Source organism: Cyanistes caeruleus, chromosome 15 (genome assembly GCF_971803275.1).
Source record: "Cyanistes caeruleus chromosome 15, bCyaCae1.hap1.1, whole genome shotgun sequence".
NCBI lineage: Eukaryota > Metazoa > Chordata > Aves > Passeriformes > Paridae > Cyanistes > Cyanistes caeruleus.
The window spans coordinates 1,676,888-1,694,989 of record NC_141715.1 but is presented as its reverse complement, the minus strand read 5'-3'; the positions used below and the strand labels follow the sequence as shown (position 1 = coordinate 1,694,989).

At 49.5% G+C, this 18,102-nt stretch overlaps 1 protein-coding gene across 4 annotated transcripts in view; it reads right to left on the bottom strand.

The window, feature by feature from the left end:
• The window catches only part of CSNK1A1 (casein kinase 1 alpha 1), a 34,932-nt gene extending 23,431 nt beyond the window's left edge, over positions 1-11,501 (bottom strand). The window contains exons 1-2 of one of the 4 annotated variants that reach the window (XM_023936294.2): positions 8,299-11,501; positions 7,362-7,468 (exon numbers count right to left, since the gene is read on the bottom strand). In XM_023936294.2, the coding sequence (XP_023792062.1) occupies positions 7,362-7,468; positions 8,299-8,421 (230 nt within the window). In that variant the 5' untranslated portion in view covers positions 8,422-11,501. The remainder of the gene's footprint in view (positions 1-7,361; positions 7,469-8,298) is intronic. The other 3 variants (XM_023936292.2, XM_023936295.2, XM_023936296.2) reach the window with 3 other exon arrangements.
• Between the last annotated feature and the right edge of the window lie 6,601 nt (positions 11,502-18,102).

Here is an 18,102-nt window from a genome sequence, read left to right as displayed (position 1 = left end):
TCAGAGCATGGTTAAAGGCTGAGCACAGTGACCTTAATTTCACTTCAGTGACTTGTCTGTGTGACAAACCAAGACTGGCCACGTCACCAAGTTTCCAAATCATGTGGTTTCAGAGCAAGAACACAAAGCAAAAATTTTCTAACATTTTGGATTTCGGTATTTCAGCTCTGTGGGAACATTTAAGTCCCACCACACAGTGGTCTGAAAGCATTTAATTTCTAAATAATACACAATAAAGCAGGTAGGATGTGACAAGTGGATGTTTACTTGAACTGACATGGGGTGGGTTTTAAAATTCTCTCGACTAACCTTGAGATAAGGAAGTGAAGTCTTGATGCATATCTAATACTTGGTGGCAAACACTGTAGTCAACTCTAACCAAACTTTAAATCCTTTTGCCTTTTCAGAGCTGCATCTTTCAAAAAATCAATAATTTCTATTTCAGCAAGTGCATGTTTTGTAAATAATGTCAAGGACAAAAGAACTGTTTGAGGAAGTGTTTGTTAATAGCTTGGTTTGTTTAGTTCCCATTTTTTATTTGTTTTACCTAGGAAAAACATTTAATTTGGTTATTAATAGTGTTTTTTCACATCTTCCTTTGAAAGGGTCAAACAGAACTAGGCAAACTAGCAGAGGAAGGGGGTGAAGGGCTAACAGAATCACAAACAGGCCATGAAATTCCAGCCCAGTTACACACCACTGTGTCACAAACACAATTCCAGTCAATAACCAGCAGTTTCATTCACTACACTGGCTATTATAACTGCAATGAGGTAACAAAGCCAGCACAAGTACCCAAAATGTGTAAGAAATAAATAAAAAGATTAAGAAGATTCACATTAAAAACAAAACAACAACCCAACAAACTCACATCAAGATGAAGGAAATTACTAATTAGTAAATGACAACTTTAAGCCACTGGTAAAGAAACCCCAAATCCCAGAATTCAGAAGACATAAAGGAAATAAAGGCACCTTGCTTTGCCTACAGCTTATACAAAAAAACAGAACATGAGCTCAATGTCACAAAAAAAACTGTTCCCACCACAAGATAAACCATGACAAGGCCATTTTGTTCCAACTTAATAAAAGCTCTCCTCAATCAACACCTGCTTTGCCAGGTAAGCCATCCTCCACTAAAGGCTTCTGTCAGCTCCATCACTGACTATTCCCACAGGGGTTCTGGCACCTGGAATTACAGAGCTACAGGAGGCTGTGCTTTTGTCAGACAAAAATCATCTCCTGGTGCCTCACTGCAGGAAAGGACAATTCTTCCAACACTGGAATATTTAAACTCAAAACTTTACACTTCCAGAAATGCTTATACTCCCATTACAAAAAGGGTGATTTTAACTTCTTTGACATTACATAAACTTTTGCCACTTTTCGTAAATTATGGTGTGTGACCCTATGATTACTCTGTGTAATCCTATGTAATTAAGTTTCCCAGCACCTGGGTGTTTTCAAGCAACAAGTGAAAGAGTTCTAGTGACAGAAATGGGGATTGTCAGAAGAACTAAAGTGGGTAAAAAAGCTGTTAGAACAAAAATGTAAGGTGAAAAAGCAAGCTGGAAAGAACTTGCCAACAGAATTACCTGAGATCACCTAATTAGTAAGTTTGACAAGTCAGCAGGCACATGAGGGAATATGCAAGTCTGGAAGGCTTCATGGACACAAAGGATTCAGACATCCCACAGAAATGCAAATGGAACTGATCTGGTGAACACTCTGGAACTGTATTCCAACCCTGCCAGCCCTAAGTCATTTACACAAAAGTCTCTGAACTGGGCATCAGTCAGATGATGGGACTGAAAACACTGACCTCCCTGTAATTACACAGCTCTGATATCCCTGAAAAATACCAAGTTATCCTAACCAGGAAAAGTGCAGCTATTCTACACAGAACCTGTGAATTGGGATCACTGCTGCAAGCCCTGTCACCAACACAGGAAAGGAAATCCAAATCCCAAAAAGGGCACATTGTAACCTCTGCAACCATTTCCTCAAACAGCTCAAGCATGCAATTATTTGTTATAGCTACAGGAGGATGGGGAAAGATTATTAACAAAAATGAGGGGATAAATAACTGGCAGTTGAGTGCCTGTGGGTGCAAGCATTATCTTTAGGCACAGAAGCTCTCTGGCTCTCTCTGCCCAACAAAACAATCATGAGCACTGCCCTGCTGGCCTAGAAAGTTGTGATGTTGCACCTGACTGATTCAGACCCTTCTGCTCCCACGTTCTCAGCACAGACCTCTCCTGACAAACAGTGACAGTGCAGACAAACTGGAAAGTGAATTATGCCTGTACAAATGCACTGAGTCTTACACACACTGAAGCAACACGTAAGAGAAAGGTGATTATTGCAGATTCATTTCTAATTGACACTATTTTATATTTCTGCTTTATCTCCCCTGAAACTGGAAAAGCACTTAACTGTTAGCCAGCTAAGAGTAATATAAATGAACTTCACATAATATGGCATGACTGAAATCCTGAAGTGCAATATCTAGCAGATGTCACCTAACGTTAGTTGCCATGGAGAGCATGAATTAGGCCACCCAAGTACTAAATAAAGAAACAGCCATGAACACCCTACGCTATGGAGTTGGCTCCACTCTATAAATAAAATTCTGGATCACTTTTTGTACAGTTCTGAGAGCAATACACCAAGAATGCCAGCACAACTCATCCCCTCGGCAAGGAGGTGCTTTCATCTGCCCAGGGTGATGTTGCAAACACGCAGCTCATTCCCTGTTCTGCTGAGCTGTTTAATCAACCTCATTAACACCTGGGAGGAAGGCAGGAGTTGAGTTTCCCCTGCAAAAGTCAGGAGTTGCAGTTCAGTGAGAAGGTGAACCATTAATCAACACTGGGGACAGCAAACATCACTGAGGAAATGGATATTTTAATATTAGCTCTGCTCATAGGCTTCAAACAAGAGTAACACTGACCTCAAACTCCAAAACCTGAGTAAAGGCAGGGAGAAGAAAATTCAAACTGTGGTCTTTCTTGGATGCTTTGACAGAGTCCACCAATTCAGACAAGAATTTAGATTAGTGGAAACCAGGAAATCAATTTTATTTAAATATATTTATTTTCTTAATAAAGAAACCATAGGTATTATTTTAAAATATTATCTTCCATTTTATTTAGAGGCACAAGAAGAGGCTTTAGGTTACCTATCAGATGGCTCTACCCTTCAATATGCAGATTAACTAATAACAAAGTTAATTAATAGTAGGATTTATTGATAGAAACTTTTTTTCAGGGGGAGTGGGGCTTCTTGTGGGTTTTTATGGGTGTTTTTCTGCTTTTCTCATGGTGGTTTAGGGTTTTTTTGGTGGTTGGTTGGGGGTTTTATGCTGCAGGAAGTTACTGAGAAAGCAGTTAAAAATGAAGGTGTTTGAGAGGTGTGTTTACAGCTTTTTAAGCACTGCTTAAAAAAAAAATAATCAATGTTTCAAGTGCTTAAGGCAAACTGTGATAACTCAAGATTACCAACCTTGACCACGTTTTTCCATTACAGGTAATATTTAATGAAGATGCATAAGGGCAGATTCTGTTGTTAATAATTATCCAGCAACATAACATGGCAGTAATAAAACAGAAGCACAAACACTGTACATAATTTTATTGTTTTTTTCCAGAAAACTATACTCAATAGAGAATTTCTCAATACCAAATTATTTGCAAGTACTGCATTGAAAAATGCAGAAATGTACAGATTGACTTGTTCAGTTTGCAAGAAAACTTTGCAAAAAAAAAAAAAAAAAAACCCCAAAAAAATAAAAACCACTGAGTCAGTAACTTTTTGTTTTTAAACTTACAAATAGATGATCTTCACCAAGGATACAACCAATAGTTGATGAACACCATAAATGGCAAAAAAATGAAGAGTGGCTGTCCCAGGTAATTTGAATAATTGCTTTTGTAAATAAAGCTTTATCAGAGTTACACTGTGGACAAACACCCAAAAATCAAACACACTCTGCTGCATCCCTCCAAGGCAGCACCAGGAATTGGGGAATAAAGGTGGATAGCCCCAACTAATAGGATCAGTGCCCAGTTAACGAGATTACAGCTCAAAATGCTTTGTCACTGAAAAAGAAAGGAAAAAAAGCAAAGGGCAGCTGATGAGAGGGAACAATGAGAATAAGCCCAGCAGAATGCTGGGGCCTGGCCATTGTGTCCTAAAGGCACAGCAGACTGTCACAATGTTAAGTTTGGTTCAACAGCCTTTTGGGAAAAAAAAATAAGGTAATTATTAAGCAAAATTTGGACATCAAGAATAAAACACAGCTTCAAAGTTTTTTTGGAGTATTAATGAAGGTTTTGTGAAACTTTTGGGTTAATTTTGGAAACTTTGCTACTCTTCCAGGAAAAAATAAGCAGCAAATTTAGAGATCTAAAAGAGTTAAAAATATCCAGAGGATAAAATTTCCAATTCATTCACGCCAAGCTCATTTTTTGCTATTTTCTGTGCAAACAGCATGTTCTATTTCAGCAGAATCAAGCACCAAGGCCCCTTGCTCAACCTCCACAACAGGTGAAGGCTCACTGCTGACCCCACAGAAACATTAAACTCTTAACCCCAAAACTGACATTTTTGCTCATTAGTTTCTTGCAATGAGCAGAAAGTCCCTCAAATTAACCTTTAAGGCTTTAAGAAGAATTTCTTGGTTCTAGGTAACTCCAGTGACCCTCTAGATACGTGTTCCTGTAATCCTAAATTGCTATCACATCTAAAGGCAGAACTCAGCTTTAGACAGAAGTCCCAGTGAATGAGCAATCCAGACCTCATTTATTATCTCAGCTCTGAGTCACAGAGCCACAGCAGAGACCACTTGAGTGAGGCAAAGTCACATCATGCAACTTCCAGGAAGTTGATCTTGGCCAGTGCATCACTTAAGTAGGTGAAAAATAGAGGAAAAGTCCCTCACTCCTAATGAGGAACACAAATTTTCGTGTTGATGTGTCCAAGATGTGGACTGAGTTTTATAAAGCATGGCAATGGGGAAATCTTGGCATGATTCCTTCACTTCCTATCAAATTCTTGTGCTGCTGTTGTTTAAAGGTGTCACATTACAGAAATTTTACCAAATGTATTGACTTTCTTTCAGCTTGATTCATCCTTGTGAATACACTGAGCCAGGAACAGCTTATTCCAATGTGACAGCATATTATTATAACACAATGGTGGCACATGGGTTATCAATGACACATGCAAAGTGACCTAAGTATTGACTTGGATTCAGAGCACCATGGATTCTGCTTCTACTAAACACAGAACATTTCAATATTTGTCACAAGAACTGTGCTGGTTCCCTACTTAGCTTCCTCTTAAAAGAAAATAAACCTAAGAATGCTGGTTTAGGTTTTCTCAAGCATCATCGAACCAATATCAGAGAAACCTCTCAAGGAGCATCTGGCACATAAAAATAGATTTACAATTAATGCTGCCTCTAGAAAGACTATTTCCAAAAGGACACTTTTCTAGAAAAATACTAAAAGATGAACATTTTGAGAACCTGAAAAGACTGACTGACATTATCCAACAATCACACACCTTTAGCACAGTGAGTCTGTGAATGTGCTGAGCATTGCCTCATTTGTCTATTCTCAATTTTTTATAACCTTGTATATTTTTAGGGGGTAAAAGAACATCAAATACAGAGGAAAGTTGTAGTTGAAGCCAGAGGCAGGTTTGTCAACATGCAAGGTTATCATCAGTATCTCCCAGGGCATTTTAACCAAATACAAGAAATTAAACAGTATCTCAGTGGAAAAGACAAAAATTTGCAACTGGGGCCTCATTATAGCACCACTCACTTATTTACTTTTCAAAAAAGTAGTTCAAGAATGCCTGCTTTTCCAGTTCTGTGATGAAACACCTGATATCTGCTTGCTCTGGCTGTTTTCCCAGTTATCCCTGTTTTAGCATGCAACGATACCATGAAAGCTTTCCAAAATGCAACTCCTATTGCTTCAGTTGTGAAATAAAGGCAGGCACATTTGAGAAAAGAAGGAAACTGTATTCTCAAAGAAAGACTGCATCTGTTTGCACACCAGCAATTCTGTTGAAGCTGCAAGTATTTAATTCAGGTATGTTGATTGTATCCCTGCAAAAGGCCGGAGTGAATGAGGACAGATGGCCAGAACACTGTCTCCTCCAGCTCACATTCAGGATCAGAGCCAGTTGTGTTTGAGGGGAGGGAGGAGGGAGCTATTAACCTCAGAAATGCAGATTTATACTTGGCTTTGTCCAAATTAATACAGAATCTTGGCCGAGTCATCATGAGAACTTTAACACAGACCCTAAATGTCAGTACTGAGCCTGTACAAAGTCAGGAAGGGTTAAATTCAATGGAATCCATAGTTTGACACAGAACCTAAACTGGTAAGTTTGTGCAGCTCAAGGAACAAAAATCCTTTATGCCATTGTAGCAAGGAAAAAAATATACTAACTTTTAAAACAATTATTAACAAAGTTTCAAAAAAAGGAACAACATGTAAAAAGTCTCGCTGGAGAAAACTGAAGTTTCATGTAACTCTTTGATGCCCAGATTCCAGAGCTGGGCACTACCCCAGGGTAACACCTGGATAATCCCATGAGGAAATAACCTCTCCAGAAGTCCTGCACCAGCGATTTTCTTCCAGATCAAGAAATTCTGAAACCCTGCCGAAAGTTTCAGTTGGAATACGAAGCAAGGAGCCGCATAATGAGGAATTGGGAGGGATTCATCCCGTACCGAAAGCCTGGTGACGCATCTGTTGCGGGCAGCAGAAAGGAGCTGCTGCCATTTCATTCCTGCTCCAGGTTCTCTGCAGTCTCAAGCCTGGCGGCTCTTAACTATGAAAGGAAAAAGGCACAAGCCCGAGCACGTCCCTTGTCCCACCAGGAGAAGGGGGAGGGTTAATCACGTCCAGCCGCCATTTTCTGAGCGGAGCAGGAAGACATGTTGAAAAAAAAAAAAAAAAAAAAAAAAAAAGAGAGAGAGAGAGAGAGGCAACAAAAGAAAGCAGCCATTTCCAGGGCCGGCTCCCAACTCTCCCAACTCTCAGAGAAACAGCCTCCTCACACTTTGTTCTAATGGCCACAAGAATTTCTCGCTGGGTGTCTCGCTCTCTATAAAGACAGCATGTCTGCCAGAGGAACCCAGCGAGTTGGAGAGCCTGGAATGGAGCATTTCCCCCCTTAGCAGCCCCAATCCTGCAAGGATAAATTGCTTTCCACGGTAGTGCCCTGCCTCACACTAACATGTATAAATCAACGGCCAATATACAGTAATAAGCGTGACAAAAAAAAAGAAGTCCTGCCAGCCATACAGAAACACCAATGGCACGCAGGGCTGATTCCTACCGTATATGTGGGATGCCAACTCCTCCCTGCAGGATCTTGTACAGTTTGCTTTCATAGAGCAGCTGGGGGTGCCGAGCCTTCTGAGACTCCAACTTCACAGCAACTTCCTGCAGGGAGAGGGAACAACGAGTCAGGGCACAGAGTCCACCAAGCACCGAGCTTTAAGGGGTACAGCACTTCCACATCCCCCACACACCCCTGATGCAAAAGCTTTCGGGTATATATTTATTTATTTCCCAGCTCGACGTGTCGCTTTTTTTTTATTAATTTTTTTTTTTTTTTTTTCCCGTATCTTCCAATAAAATCCACATCGCGGTGATTCGTACATAAATATCCATCCCGGGTCATGCATTTGAGCTAGAGATGTGGAGTCTTCAGAACCACTTAAGTGAGGAAGAACATACGTGGGTGTTTCTTCTTTACAGCTCATAGCCGTGAGGGGGAGGAAGAAAAGAAAAAAAAAATACCCAAAGGAAAAGCTGGAAAAACAGGGGGATCTTCTTTGTTTCTATTAGTGTTGATGAAACGAGATACAAAGTGTTCCCCAGCTGAGGCAGAGGAGGAGATGAATGGCGGGCGAGGGACGACGACTTTGGCCGCTCACAAAACACAAATATGTTTAAGTATCTTTTCCCACAATGGTTTTCGCCTCTTTTCTCCTCTCCCAAGTGCTGGGTGAGGGAGCCAGGGCTCTGCTGTGGAAGGAGCAGCGAGGAAGCCCCTCGGTGGGGAAGGGGGAAAAATACCCTCGGGGGAAAAGGGGGAATGAAGCCTCTCGTAGAGGGGAAAGAGGAGGAAAGGAAGAGGCTGGGGGGGAAGGAAGAGCCCACCCCGGGGACACGGAGGGCACAGCCGGGGACAGGTGGGGCGCGGAGTGGCGATGGCTGGTGCCCGGCTCCCCCCGGGGAGCAGAGGGGGGAATGCGAGCGGCCCTTACCTCCCCGTTGGTGATGTTGATCGCCAAATAGATGTCCCCGAAGGAGCCCGACCCGATCTTCCGCACCAGCTTGTATTTGCCTCCGACAATGAACTCGGCCTTGGAGCCGCTGCTGCTCGCCATGGCGAGGGGCGGCTCTCGGGCCCTCCCGGCCGGCTCGGCGAGACAACGAGGGCTCTACGGCCGCCCCCGAGAAGGGGAAAGGGGCTGGAGGGGGGAGAGCGGCGCAGCCAAGAACGATCCCCGCGCTCAGCTCCAGCCGGGGCCCTCGGGCGGGCGCCCCCCGTGCGCGGCTCTGCGCCGCTCCCCGGCTCTCGGCGCGCTCCGGAAACAGGAGAAGCGACCCCCGAGGTGCTTGTGAGAGCAGGGAGGGGAAGGGGGGGGGACTCGCGGGGTCGCGGCGGCCGCCGGCCGCTCACTCGGCCGCCGCCGCCATCTTGTGCCTGAGCCGCCGCCGCCGACACAAAATGCCCCCGGCGCGCGGCCGCCGCTTCTTCACCGCGCGGGGCGCGCTGGGAGCGGGGAGGGGCGCTGCCGAGAAAACCACGCCCCCCTTGCGGCTCTGCACCAATCACCGCCCTCAATCGGCGCCCCGCCCTCCGGCTGGGGGCGGTGATTGGGTGCTCCGCGGGAGCGCGCATGCGTACAGCGCCATTCCGCCAGTCCGGGCGGAAGAGGGCGGGGAGAGCGGACGTGCCCTCACTCGCTCTTAAAGGGGCAGGCGGCGGCAGCGGGCGGGGGTCGGGGGGGGTCGGGGGGTTGGTGGGGGCTTCTTTGCGGTGCCCGCGCTCCCCACACAGCTCTGGGCCCCGAGAGACCGGGGGGACCGCGACAGCGAGCTGGATCAGCCACCACTGAGATGCCACCCCACATCCGGTGCTGTTCCCAGGCTCTTCTCAAAGCCCAGGCCCCATCCTGTGTGTGCGTTACGGGGCTGGGTTGTGGGTAAATAAATAAATGCACAACAACTTTGTTCTGTGGAGGTGTTTAAGGAAAGGCTGGATGGGGCACTCAGTGCTTTGGTCCAGGTCACAAGGTGGGGATGGGTCACAGGTTGGACTCAATGATCTGGGAGATCTTTTCCAACCCCAAGGATCCTGGAATGTTTTGATTCTTTCCATGACTGTGGCAAAGGCCTGGAACAGCTGCCCAGGGGTGTTGTGGAGCCTCTGGAGACATCCCAAACCCACCTGGACACATTCCCATGTCCCCTGTGCCAGGACTGGACCATCTCCAGAGGTCCCAACAAATGTATGATTCTCTGAAATCCACAAGCTCCTTTCCCCAGCGCGGGGGGATCATGGGCCCGAGCTGTCCACGCTCCTGAGCACACACACTGGGCTCCATCTCCCTTCCCTGCACCGCAATTCCCCCTCAGCCCCTCACCCTGGGCCTGCAGGTCCTGGGTGGTCGCACCAGCTGAGGATCCAGGAGCAGCCCATGACAAGGACACCGCCAGCAGAACCACCCAATGTCACGGCCACATCCCTTGTCCCTGCCCTCTCCATCTTCACGTGGCTCCTACAGCCGGCTCCCTCCTGGCCAGGGTCACCCTGACCCAGCAGCTCGTGCTCCAGGGGCTGTTCCTTGCTGCCTGTCAGAAGTGAAATCTCCTGCGCTGTGAGTTTTCCCTTTGCAGGAACACCAAACTGTGAATTCCCGGTGACTCATCATCACTCCCTGTCACAGCGGCGTCTTCTGCCGTGCAAGGCTACATTTGGGAAATGATTCAGTCTGCAGGAGGGAGAAAGCTCCTCCAGTAATGTAGCTGATGGAAGTAGAAGGAAAGCCTACTCAGGGTGTCTGCTTTGAAGGCAGGCAGGCAGAAACGGCTTCTCAGCTTGCCTGGTGCACCCAAAGCCATGGAAATAATAAAAATATGCATTTTAAGACCTGTCTACGTGTGGTTATTTTTTTTAATAGCTGATTGCTTTGGAGAAAAGTGAGGTAGAGGAATTCTCTCAAAGAACACCATCCACACGGTGGAAGAAGCTCTTCTTGAACTCACCATGTTGCTTTCTAGCTTGGTAAAAACACTTTCTGCCTGCACAAGTGCAAAAGAGCCCTGGCTTGTGTCCATCTGGCTGGGAGGCAGGGAGGGAAATCTGTGATTTTCCTGAGTTTCTTCCTGTGGTGGACTCAGTGAGCTCCAGATGACTCCACAGTGAGAGACCGAGAGGATTGGAGAGGGAAGATTGGCACTCAGCAATGCCCTGCATGGCAAATATCATTTCCAAGTTCCCCTTGTGTTTCAGGGAGCTTAAATCCAAGGTTTTACTACAGCTATCTCTGATGAAAAAAATTGAAATGCAAATGACTCAAAATCAGCCAGATGCACCAGAAGGAAAACGATGCTCCGAGAACGAGCTGGCCTCCAACTCATTCCCACCTCGGCTCTGTCAGGGAGCATTTGTGCAGGCAAGAATATCCGCACTCTTGTCACTCACAGGGATTGTGGATCTCGTGTGGGGGATCTGGGATGCATCACACACTCCTTCAGGGGGCTGGAGCTTCAAGGGCAAATGAGGTATCTTTGAACATCACACCCATTCCTGAAAGCAGAGCCCCGTGTCCTCAGGTGCCCCCCGTGATCTGCAGACAGCTCAGGGCTGATGTGCCTCCTTTGGGGCTGCGTTTAATGGTTGCTCTGGATGGGATCTGAGCAGTTGGGAGGCGTTTGGCTGGAGTCACGTATCCTTGGAGGAGCTGGAAAAACAGGTCTGGAGCTCCTGGCCCAGGAAAGAGCCCCGTGCCTGGCAATGCAGGAGAGCAGGATCTGCTGGGCTAGGCAATGCTGCCACCTCCTGCCTGCTGGGGACAGCTCTGTGTCCTGGGGACAGCTCTGGGTCCTGGGGACAGCTCTGGGTCCTGGGGACAGCTCTGTGTGCTGGGGACAGCTCTGGGTCCTGGGGACAGCTCTGTGGCCTGGGGACAGCTCTGTGTCCTGGGGACAGCTCTGGGTCCTGGGGACAACTCTGTGTGCTGGGGACAGCTCTGTGTCCTGGGGACAGCTCTGGGTCCTGGGGACAGCTCTGTGGCCTGGGGACAGCTCTGGGTCCTGGGGACAACTCTGTGTGCTGGGGACAGCTCTGTGTCCTGGGGACAGCTCTGGGTCCTGGGGACAGCTCTGTGGCCTGGGGACAGCTTTAGGTCTTGGGGACAGCTTTAGGTCTTGGGGACAGCTCTGTGTCCTGGGGACAGCTCTGTGTGCTGGGGACAGCTTTAGGTCCTGGGGACAGCTCTGTGACCTGGGGACAGCTTTAGGTCTTGGGGACAACTCCGTGTCCTGGGGACAGCTCTGTGTCCTGGGGACAACTCTGGGTCCTGGGGACAGCTCTGGGTCCTGGGGACGGCTCTGGGTCCTGGGGACAACTCTGTGTGCTGGGGACAGCTCTGTGTCCTGGGGACAACTCTGTGTCCTGGGGACAACTCCGTGTCCTGGGGACAGCTCTGTGTCCTGGGGACAACTCTGGGTCCTGGGGACAGCTCTGGGTCCTGGGGACGGCTCTGTGTCCTGGGGACAGCTCTGTGTGCTGGGGACAGCTCTGTGTCCTGGGGACAACTCTGGGTCCAGGGGACAGCTTTAGGTCTTGGGGACAGCTCTGTGTCCAGGGAACAGCTCTGTGTCTGGGTGATAGCTCCTTGTCCAGGGAACTGCTCTGGGTCCAGGGGATATCTCCATGTCCAGAGATTGGATTTAAAATTCCAATTAAATAGATCTGAAAATCTCAGTTTGGAGGGGAGTTTCAGGCTGAGCTGACCCAAGGTTTCACTGCTGCTCATACACAGGGTGGTCTCTCTTCCTCATCCTCCTTCCTTCCTACTCACCCCTCTCACTACTGAGCTCTGGCAGGTCAGCAGACCCTCCATGGTCAGCTCAGCTCTCCAAACCTACAGAAAATTTTCCAAATGGTTTCTCCTGGTGCTTTCTCTGCGTTAATGTTCTGCCAGGCTGGGGACTGTGATGGAGCTCCAGGGGACAGTGCAAGGGTTGTCCCAGGTTGGCAGTGACATGGCAGAACAACAGGAGGTGTCAGCTGGAAACCTGAAGGACGCCAACCTCCTGTCCATTATTATTTTTCACATCTTTCAGGGCCACTGAGACAATGAAATCATCTTTGTATCTGCATCACATGAGAGAGTGAAAGGAATAAACCCTCTCTCTTCCCTTTCCAAAAGGCAGGCCACAAGTCCTGCTGCATGACAAGCCTCCAGTGTGAGCAGCCCTCATCTTCATCCCAAGCTCTGATCTGAAGTGTTTATTGTCTCGAAGAGATGGAGAACCCAAGGCAATTTTACCCCATTTTCCCTCTAAGTGAGCAAAATCCAGATGCTGATGGAACCAAAACACCACCAATGGGTGTCACTGAGTCCTGGGCTCCAAAATCACCTCAGAACCCCTTTGCTCTTTGCCAGGAGGGGCAAGTGAGCTTCTGGCATAACTGAGGGATGTGTCAGTCAGGTCTGCTCACAGGTGTGCAGTCCCAGTCCTGCTCTGGGACACCCTCTCTGCTCTGCCATCTGCCCACACCTCACACCAGCAGCGTGTCCTTCTCACAGGGACCTCTGCCCTCCCTCCCCAGCCCTGCCTTCATCTTTGAGCTGCCCTCAGCTCACCCTCCATCCAGCTATTTTTAGCAGAGCTTATGGTGTTTGGGAGAACGGCTGGAGAGGAGCAGCTTGTGCCAGCAGGAACCAAACCAGGCTTGCTCTGGGACCCTGTGTGAGGCAGCTCATCTTGGGCCACTCCTGCCCAAGGACAGGAGGCTTTGCCACCCCTCTGGCCAAACCCTCCTGTCCCTCAGGTGGCTCTTGCAGAGCAGGGTGACGTGGGGCTCGCCAGGACATTGCAGTGTGGCAGGAGGGATCCAGTCCCTCCACATTCCATGGGCAGTGTCCTGCCCGGCACCCACCCACGCCAAGGGCACCCAAAGGGCTGCTGCTGGCCACCCCTGCCAGAGCCACTTGTCCCTGCCCTCCTGGGGCTCCCTCCCCTGCACTGGCACAGGGCTGTGGGGAGCCAGCCCAGGGAACTGCTCCAGGTTGAAAATAACTCCGTTTTTCCGGAACAGTCTGACACTGGCAGCCTTTGCCAGGCTGGATCTCAGTGCAGAGCTTCAATGCCAGTGCTGGCACGAGGCAAGAGGCACCATTATTTTTGGCAAGGGCATCTGCTTTAAGTGTTTGCATGCAACCCTCAGAAAGTTGTCAGCCCCTGTAGTTACAGCCAGCACAGGCGATGCCTTTTTGCCTCAGCAGGGATGTGAGCAGCCACGAAATCACGGGATTTCATCTCCAGCACTGCTGCAGGAGAGAACAGCCTGGACAAGGCTGTGACCAGACTCCCCCACTAATGCCAAACTTGACCTCATGGTGTCTCCAGGCAGATCCCAGCACACACAGCCATTGTGCCTTGCTCATCCTCCAGCAGGGAAGGGACATGGCAGGCCCTGCAGGTGGGACATGGGATGGGACAGAGCAGGAGCAGGTGGGGACGGTGGCACAAATCTCATTCTTGCAGTGCTTGGGTTGAACAGAAGGTCTGTGTCCAGGGAGAAGGTGTCCAGGAGCCAGCAGTGCCACTTCCAAGCCTGTAAGAAGTTAGAGGGGAATTCTACAGTCTGGGACATTCTTGGCTGTTTGGAGAGAGGGCTTTTTGGTGGTTTTTTTGTTGGGTTTTTTTTTAAGTACTGGAGGAAAAGGGGGATTTTCAAGTAACTTGGATGATTCACAGGAATGTTGTTAGTGCACAGCTGAAACTCCACCAATGAACTTGTTCCTTGGAAGACTTTCCTGCAGACAGTGTGGAGCTAAGGCCCAAACTTTCCAGTGATGTCAGGGTAGAAATTGCTTTGAGAGCTTGAGAGGATGCACTGGGAGGTGAGGAAAGAGAGCCTGAAGAAGTCATGGGCCCCAGAAGATGTAAATGGCAGCACAGCTGATTCACTGCATGTCAAGTGCTGTGGAGAAGTGTTCAGCAGCAGCTTCTCTGGTGCTTTTGAATTAATTACCCTGCTGGTGTGCAGAGTTCTGGTGTTTGGCAGCCAAGGCACATTTCCTCTGTGGCTGCTTAAACCAGACAGGTTCAAATCACTGAGGTGAGTCTGCTCTAACACAAAATAATTCAGCTGCTGGAAGACAGCTGATACACCTGGGAGTAAATCATCCTCCTAAGTGCAATTCCTTGAACCATTTTAGGGAACATGGGTTTTATACATGTCGTGTGCTGTGGTTTAGGGTGCCAGGGAGGATAAGAGGAACAAAAGCAGCTGGTGCAGTGTGTGCTGCTGGTCCCAGTGCAGGATCTGGCTGGACATTGCTGCTCCCCAGTGGCAGGAGCCAGCTAAGCACAGTCTGTCCCAGTGGCCCCATCACCTTTTTGGGGTGCTCTGGATCTCTTTACACATCACAGGAGAAATTACACGGAGCTAGAGCAGAGGCTGGGCTCCCCCTGTCAGGACATTACAGTCCCTTCCAATTATTTTTTTAAAGCAAGTTCCTTCCTGCCTGAACATCTTCTCTACTCAATGGATGAGCTTTTCAGGTCATTCAAAAGCTGATGCTTGCTGAGATTAAAAAAAGCCCAACAATGGGCTGAGAGATGCTGTTTGATTATGCCTGAGTTTTTTTTCTCTCCCCTCCTCCAAAGATCATCACGAGCTCCGGTTCATTTGCGTTTGGGAAGAGCACAGGGTGGAAAGTGCCAGATAAGGGGAAAGGCTCATCACATGTTATTGTCAGCCCAGCACTGGAAATATCACTAATGAATCAATCAAGCCCTTGATGCACAAGGCCCTGCCCCAGCACCCCTCTGGAGCAGCAGCCAGGACGTGTGGGTCCCACTTCAGGGCCTGAGGAGCAGAACAAGCAGGTGAAGAGGGAACGAGCTGTCCCGCTTGGATGCACTTGGGAGCGAGCTCTGCCAAGGGCTCCTTCACTGATGGGCCCTCAGCGAGTTTCAGCACGAATGATCAGCAGCTCAGCACAGAGCAGGGCCAGGCTGTGCAGTCTTGTCCATGATGGGCACTCCAGACCTCACTCAGGCACCCCAGGAGTGGCTCTGTGGGGTCTCATGGCCACCAGACGGGGTGATCCAGCTTCAGCCCCAGAACTGGCTCTGAGACCCTGTGGGGACTGCTGAGCTGGGGCTCTGTGGCACAAGGCAGCTTGTGTTGATCAGAGGGACAGCCCTGGGGAGCAGCTGGGTGTCTTGAAGAGCAGAGTGCTCCAAGGACACCCAGAATGCAAATCTGGGAGCAGCAGCGGCCAAGGATGAACCTCCCTCCTGCTTGCACCACTGCAGCTCCAGCACACACAGCACAGGCTCCCTCTGCATCGTCCTCTGCTCAGGGGAGCAGGTCCTGGCAGGGACAGAGCTGGAGGGAGCAGATTTGGCCTCATGATGGGAGCACAGCTCTGCTGGTCACTGTCCTGGACTGAGACTGGCTGAAAATACAGGCAGGATTATTTGTCACTGTGTGAGCTCTCATACCCACACTCCTTCCTGAGCAGCTCCTGTAGGGCTGAGAGGTGCTGGCTGCTGCCTGGCACAGAAATGTCACCCAGCAAGGACACCTCACCCCCCTTAGGGTGCTGCTGGCCCAGTCCAAACCCCACTGGTACCTGGGGAGCTGATCAAAATCTCGTGTGACTCAGGCCCAATCTCCTCTCCCCTAAGTGAGGCAGTCCCAAGGTGTCCTGTGACCCTGCCTCCAGAGGGACACAGTGTGTGGTGACTGAACAATGATCCCTGGGCTGGTGGAGCCACACTCCCAGGCCTGAGATCCCACCTGCCATCACTTGGGGAGAATTTTCACTTTGAAACTTCCCAAGAAAATTCAGACATGTGGGGCCTGCCTCCCCTCTGCAGAGAGCCAAAAAGTGTCTCAGTCCAGAAGGGAAGCAAGGAGTGCTCAGTGTTGACAAAAGGGTGGAGCTGCCTTGGGGTGTGACGGGTGACAGCATTCCCTGGGTGAGGAAGTGGTGTGCCACGCTCCCAGGGAGCTCCTGATCTCTGCTTCCATCTCTGGACGTGAGATCCTTCCATCTCTCTCACGTGAGAGCCATGCGACAGCTCACCCATACTCTGGCTCTAGCTGTGGCCCACAGCAGATGTTTGCAGTGTTCTTGTCCCAAGAATAGCCCCTGAGCTCCCCCAAGACCTCCAGCCTTAAGGAAGAGGTGGTGGCTCTTTGTCTTTAATAACCCAAAGGATTTTTCTTCCATGAATTCATCCAGTTCCTGTTTAAATGCTTTGCATCTGTCACATCCTGTGGCGAGGAGCTCCACGCTTTAACTACACATTGCACCAAGAACCACATCCTTTTCCTTGTCCCAAACTTCCCTCCAGGTAGTTTCATTTGGAGCCCGTGCTCTGCAGTGGCAGAGCTGGTGAGTAATCCCCCTCCTGCCCTCACACGCCTCCCAGGGCAGGGCAGATCTGCATCACACCCCTCTCCCTCATCCCTTCTCCTGGCCACCGTGCCATTCCTCGTGCAGAGGCTGCTGCAGAGCTTGGGGCATCCCTGCTTCCCTTCTCTGAGCCTCTTCCACATCCCTCTGGAGATGAGGAAGCGAGGAGAGCTGCAGGCAGCATCCTCAGCGTGGGCACATCACCAGCTCACACAGAGCCAGTGCTTCCCTTCTCATCCTCTGCTTCTTCCCTGCTCATTTCCAACATTCAGTGTTCTGCTTTCTCTGCTCCAGGAATCTGGGAAGCATCATTTAGCACGACCCCCAAGCTCCCTTTCTGGGTGGAGATGCACCAGTCAGAGTCTCTCACTGGGCTACCAGTGTTAGGACTGGTTTTTATGTGTTTTCCTTGCCTTTTCCTGAGTTCCCTTGGCTGCCTTGCAGTCCCCTGCTCAGGGACGTGAACCCAGCGGCTCCAAAGAGCTCGGTGTTGGTGCCAAACACGGCCACTTTGCTGGCCCTGCCCTTTTCCAGATAATTTTTGGACACACTCAATGTTCCTTAGGTAACATCCCTTAGCTGTGAAAACAAACCCTTTATTTCAGCCCTTCCTTTCCTGTAACAACTGCTCTGCCTGGCAGGTTTTTCCTCTCTCCCTCCCATGTCCCTGAGGGGCTCTGGTGGGAGGCTTGGCTGGACATCTCACAGACCAGGTTTCCTTCCCCAATCCTTGCAGGATGGCCCCGTGCTCGCCCTTGGCCAAGAGCAGGAGCCAGGCTTGGCAGAGGGTGTCAAGGCTGGTGGCTGTCACCAGCATGGCCTGGGGACGAGGCCTGGAGCTGGGGTGTGGGCTGGTGAGTCAGGAATTCCTGATTCCAGTCTTGCAGGAGCTGAAATCTCATTAATAATGGAGACACATTAAAAATGGAGACGTCCCTCTGACACTGCAGCCGTCCTGTGGCTGGAGGGAAGGGGATGAAGCAATGGCTGCTGACACACAGGGCAGCTCTGCTTCCAGCAGAAGCTGTGGACAGGCAGAGTGACCTTGGACACCTTGGCAGGAAGCTCCACATTGCCAGAGCTGGGATAACCCCGCAGGTTTGGGTGATTCTGAGCTGTACCTAGCCCCCAGGCTGAGCTGCCAGACCTCAGCACCACCAGAAGTGGGATTCCATCATTTTCTAGTCCATGGCATGAGCTGCTGGGGTTTTTCCACAACAAACTCCTTCCCAGTTAAACATCCTCCCTGCTCTGCCGTGACGTGGTGGGGAGAGGAGGACGTGTGGGCAACACCGTGAGCTGGCCCTGCGTCCCCCCTGCTGCTGCTGCTGCTGGGGCTCCAGGGCTCTCTGCAGCTCTCCTTCCACCTCAACCTCTTTTCACCCCTCCTGG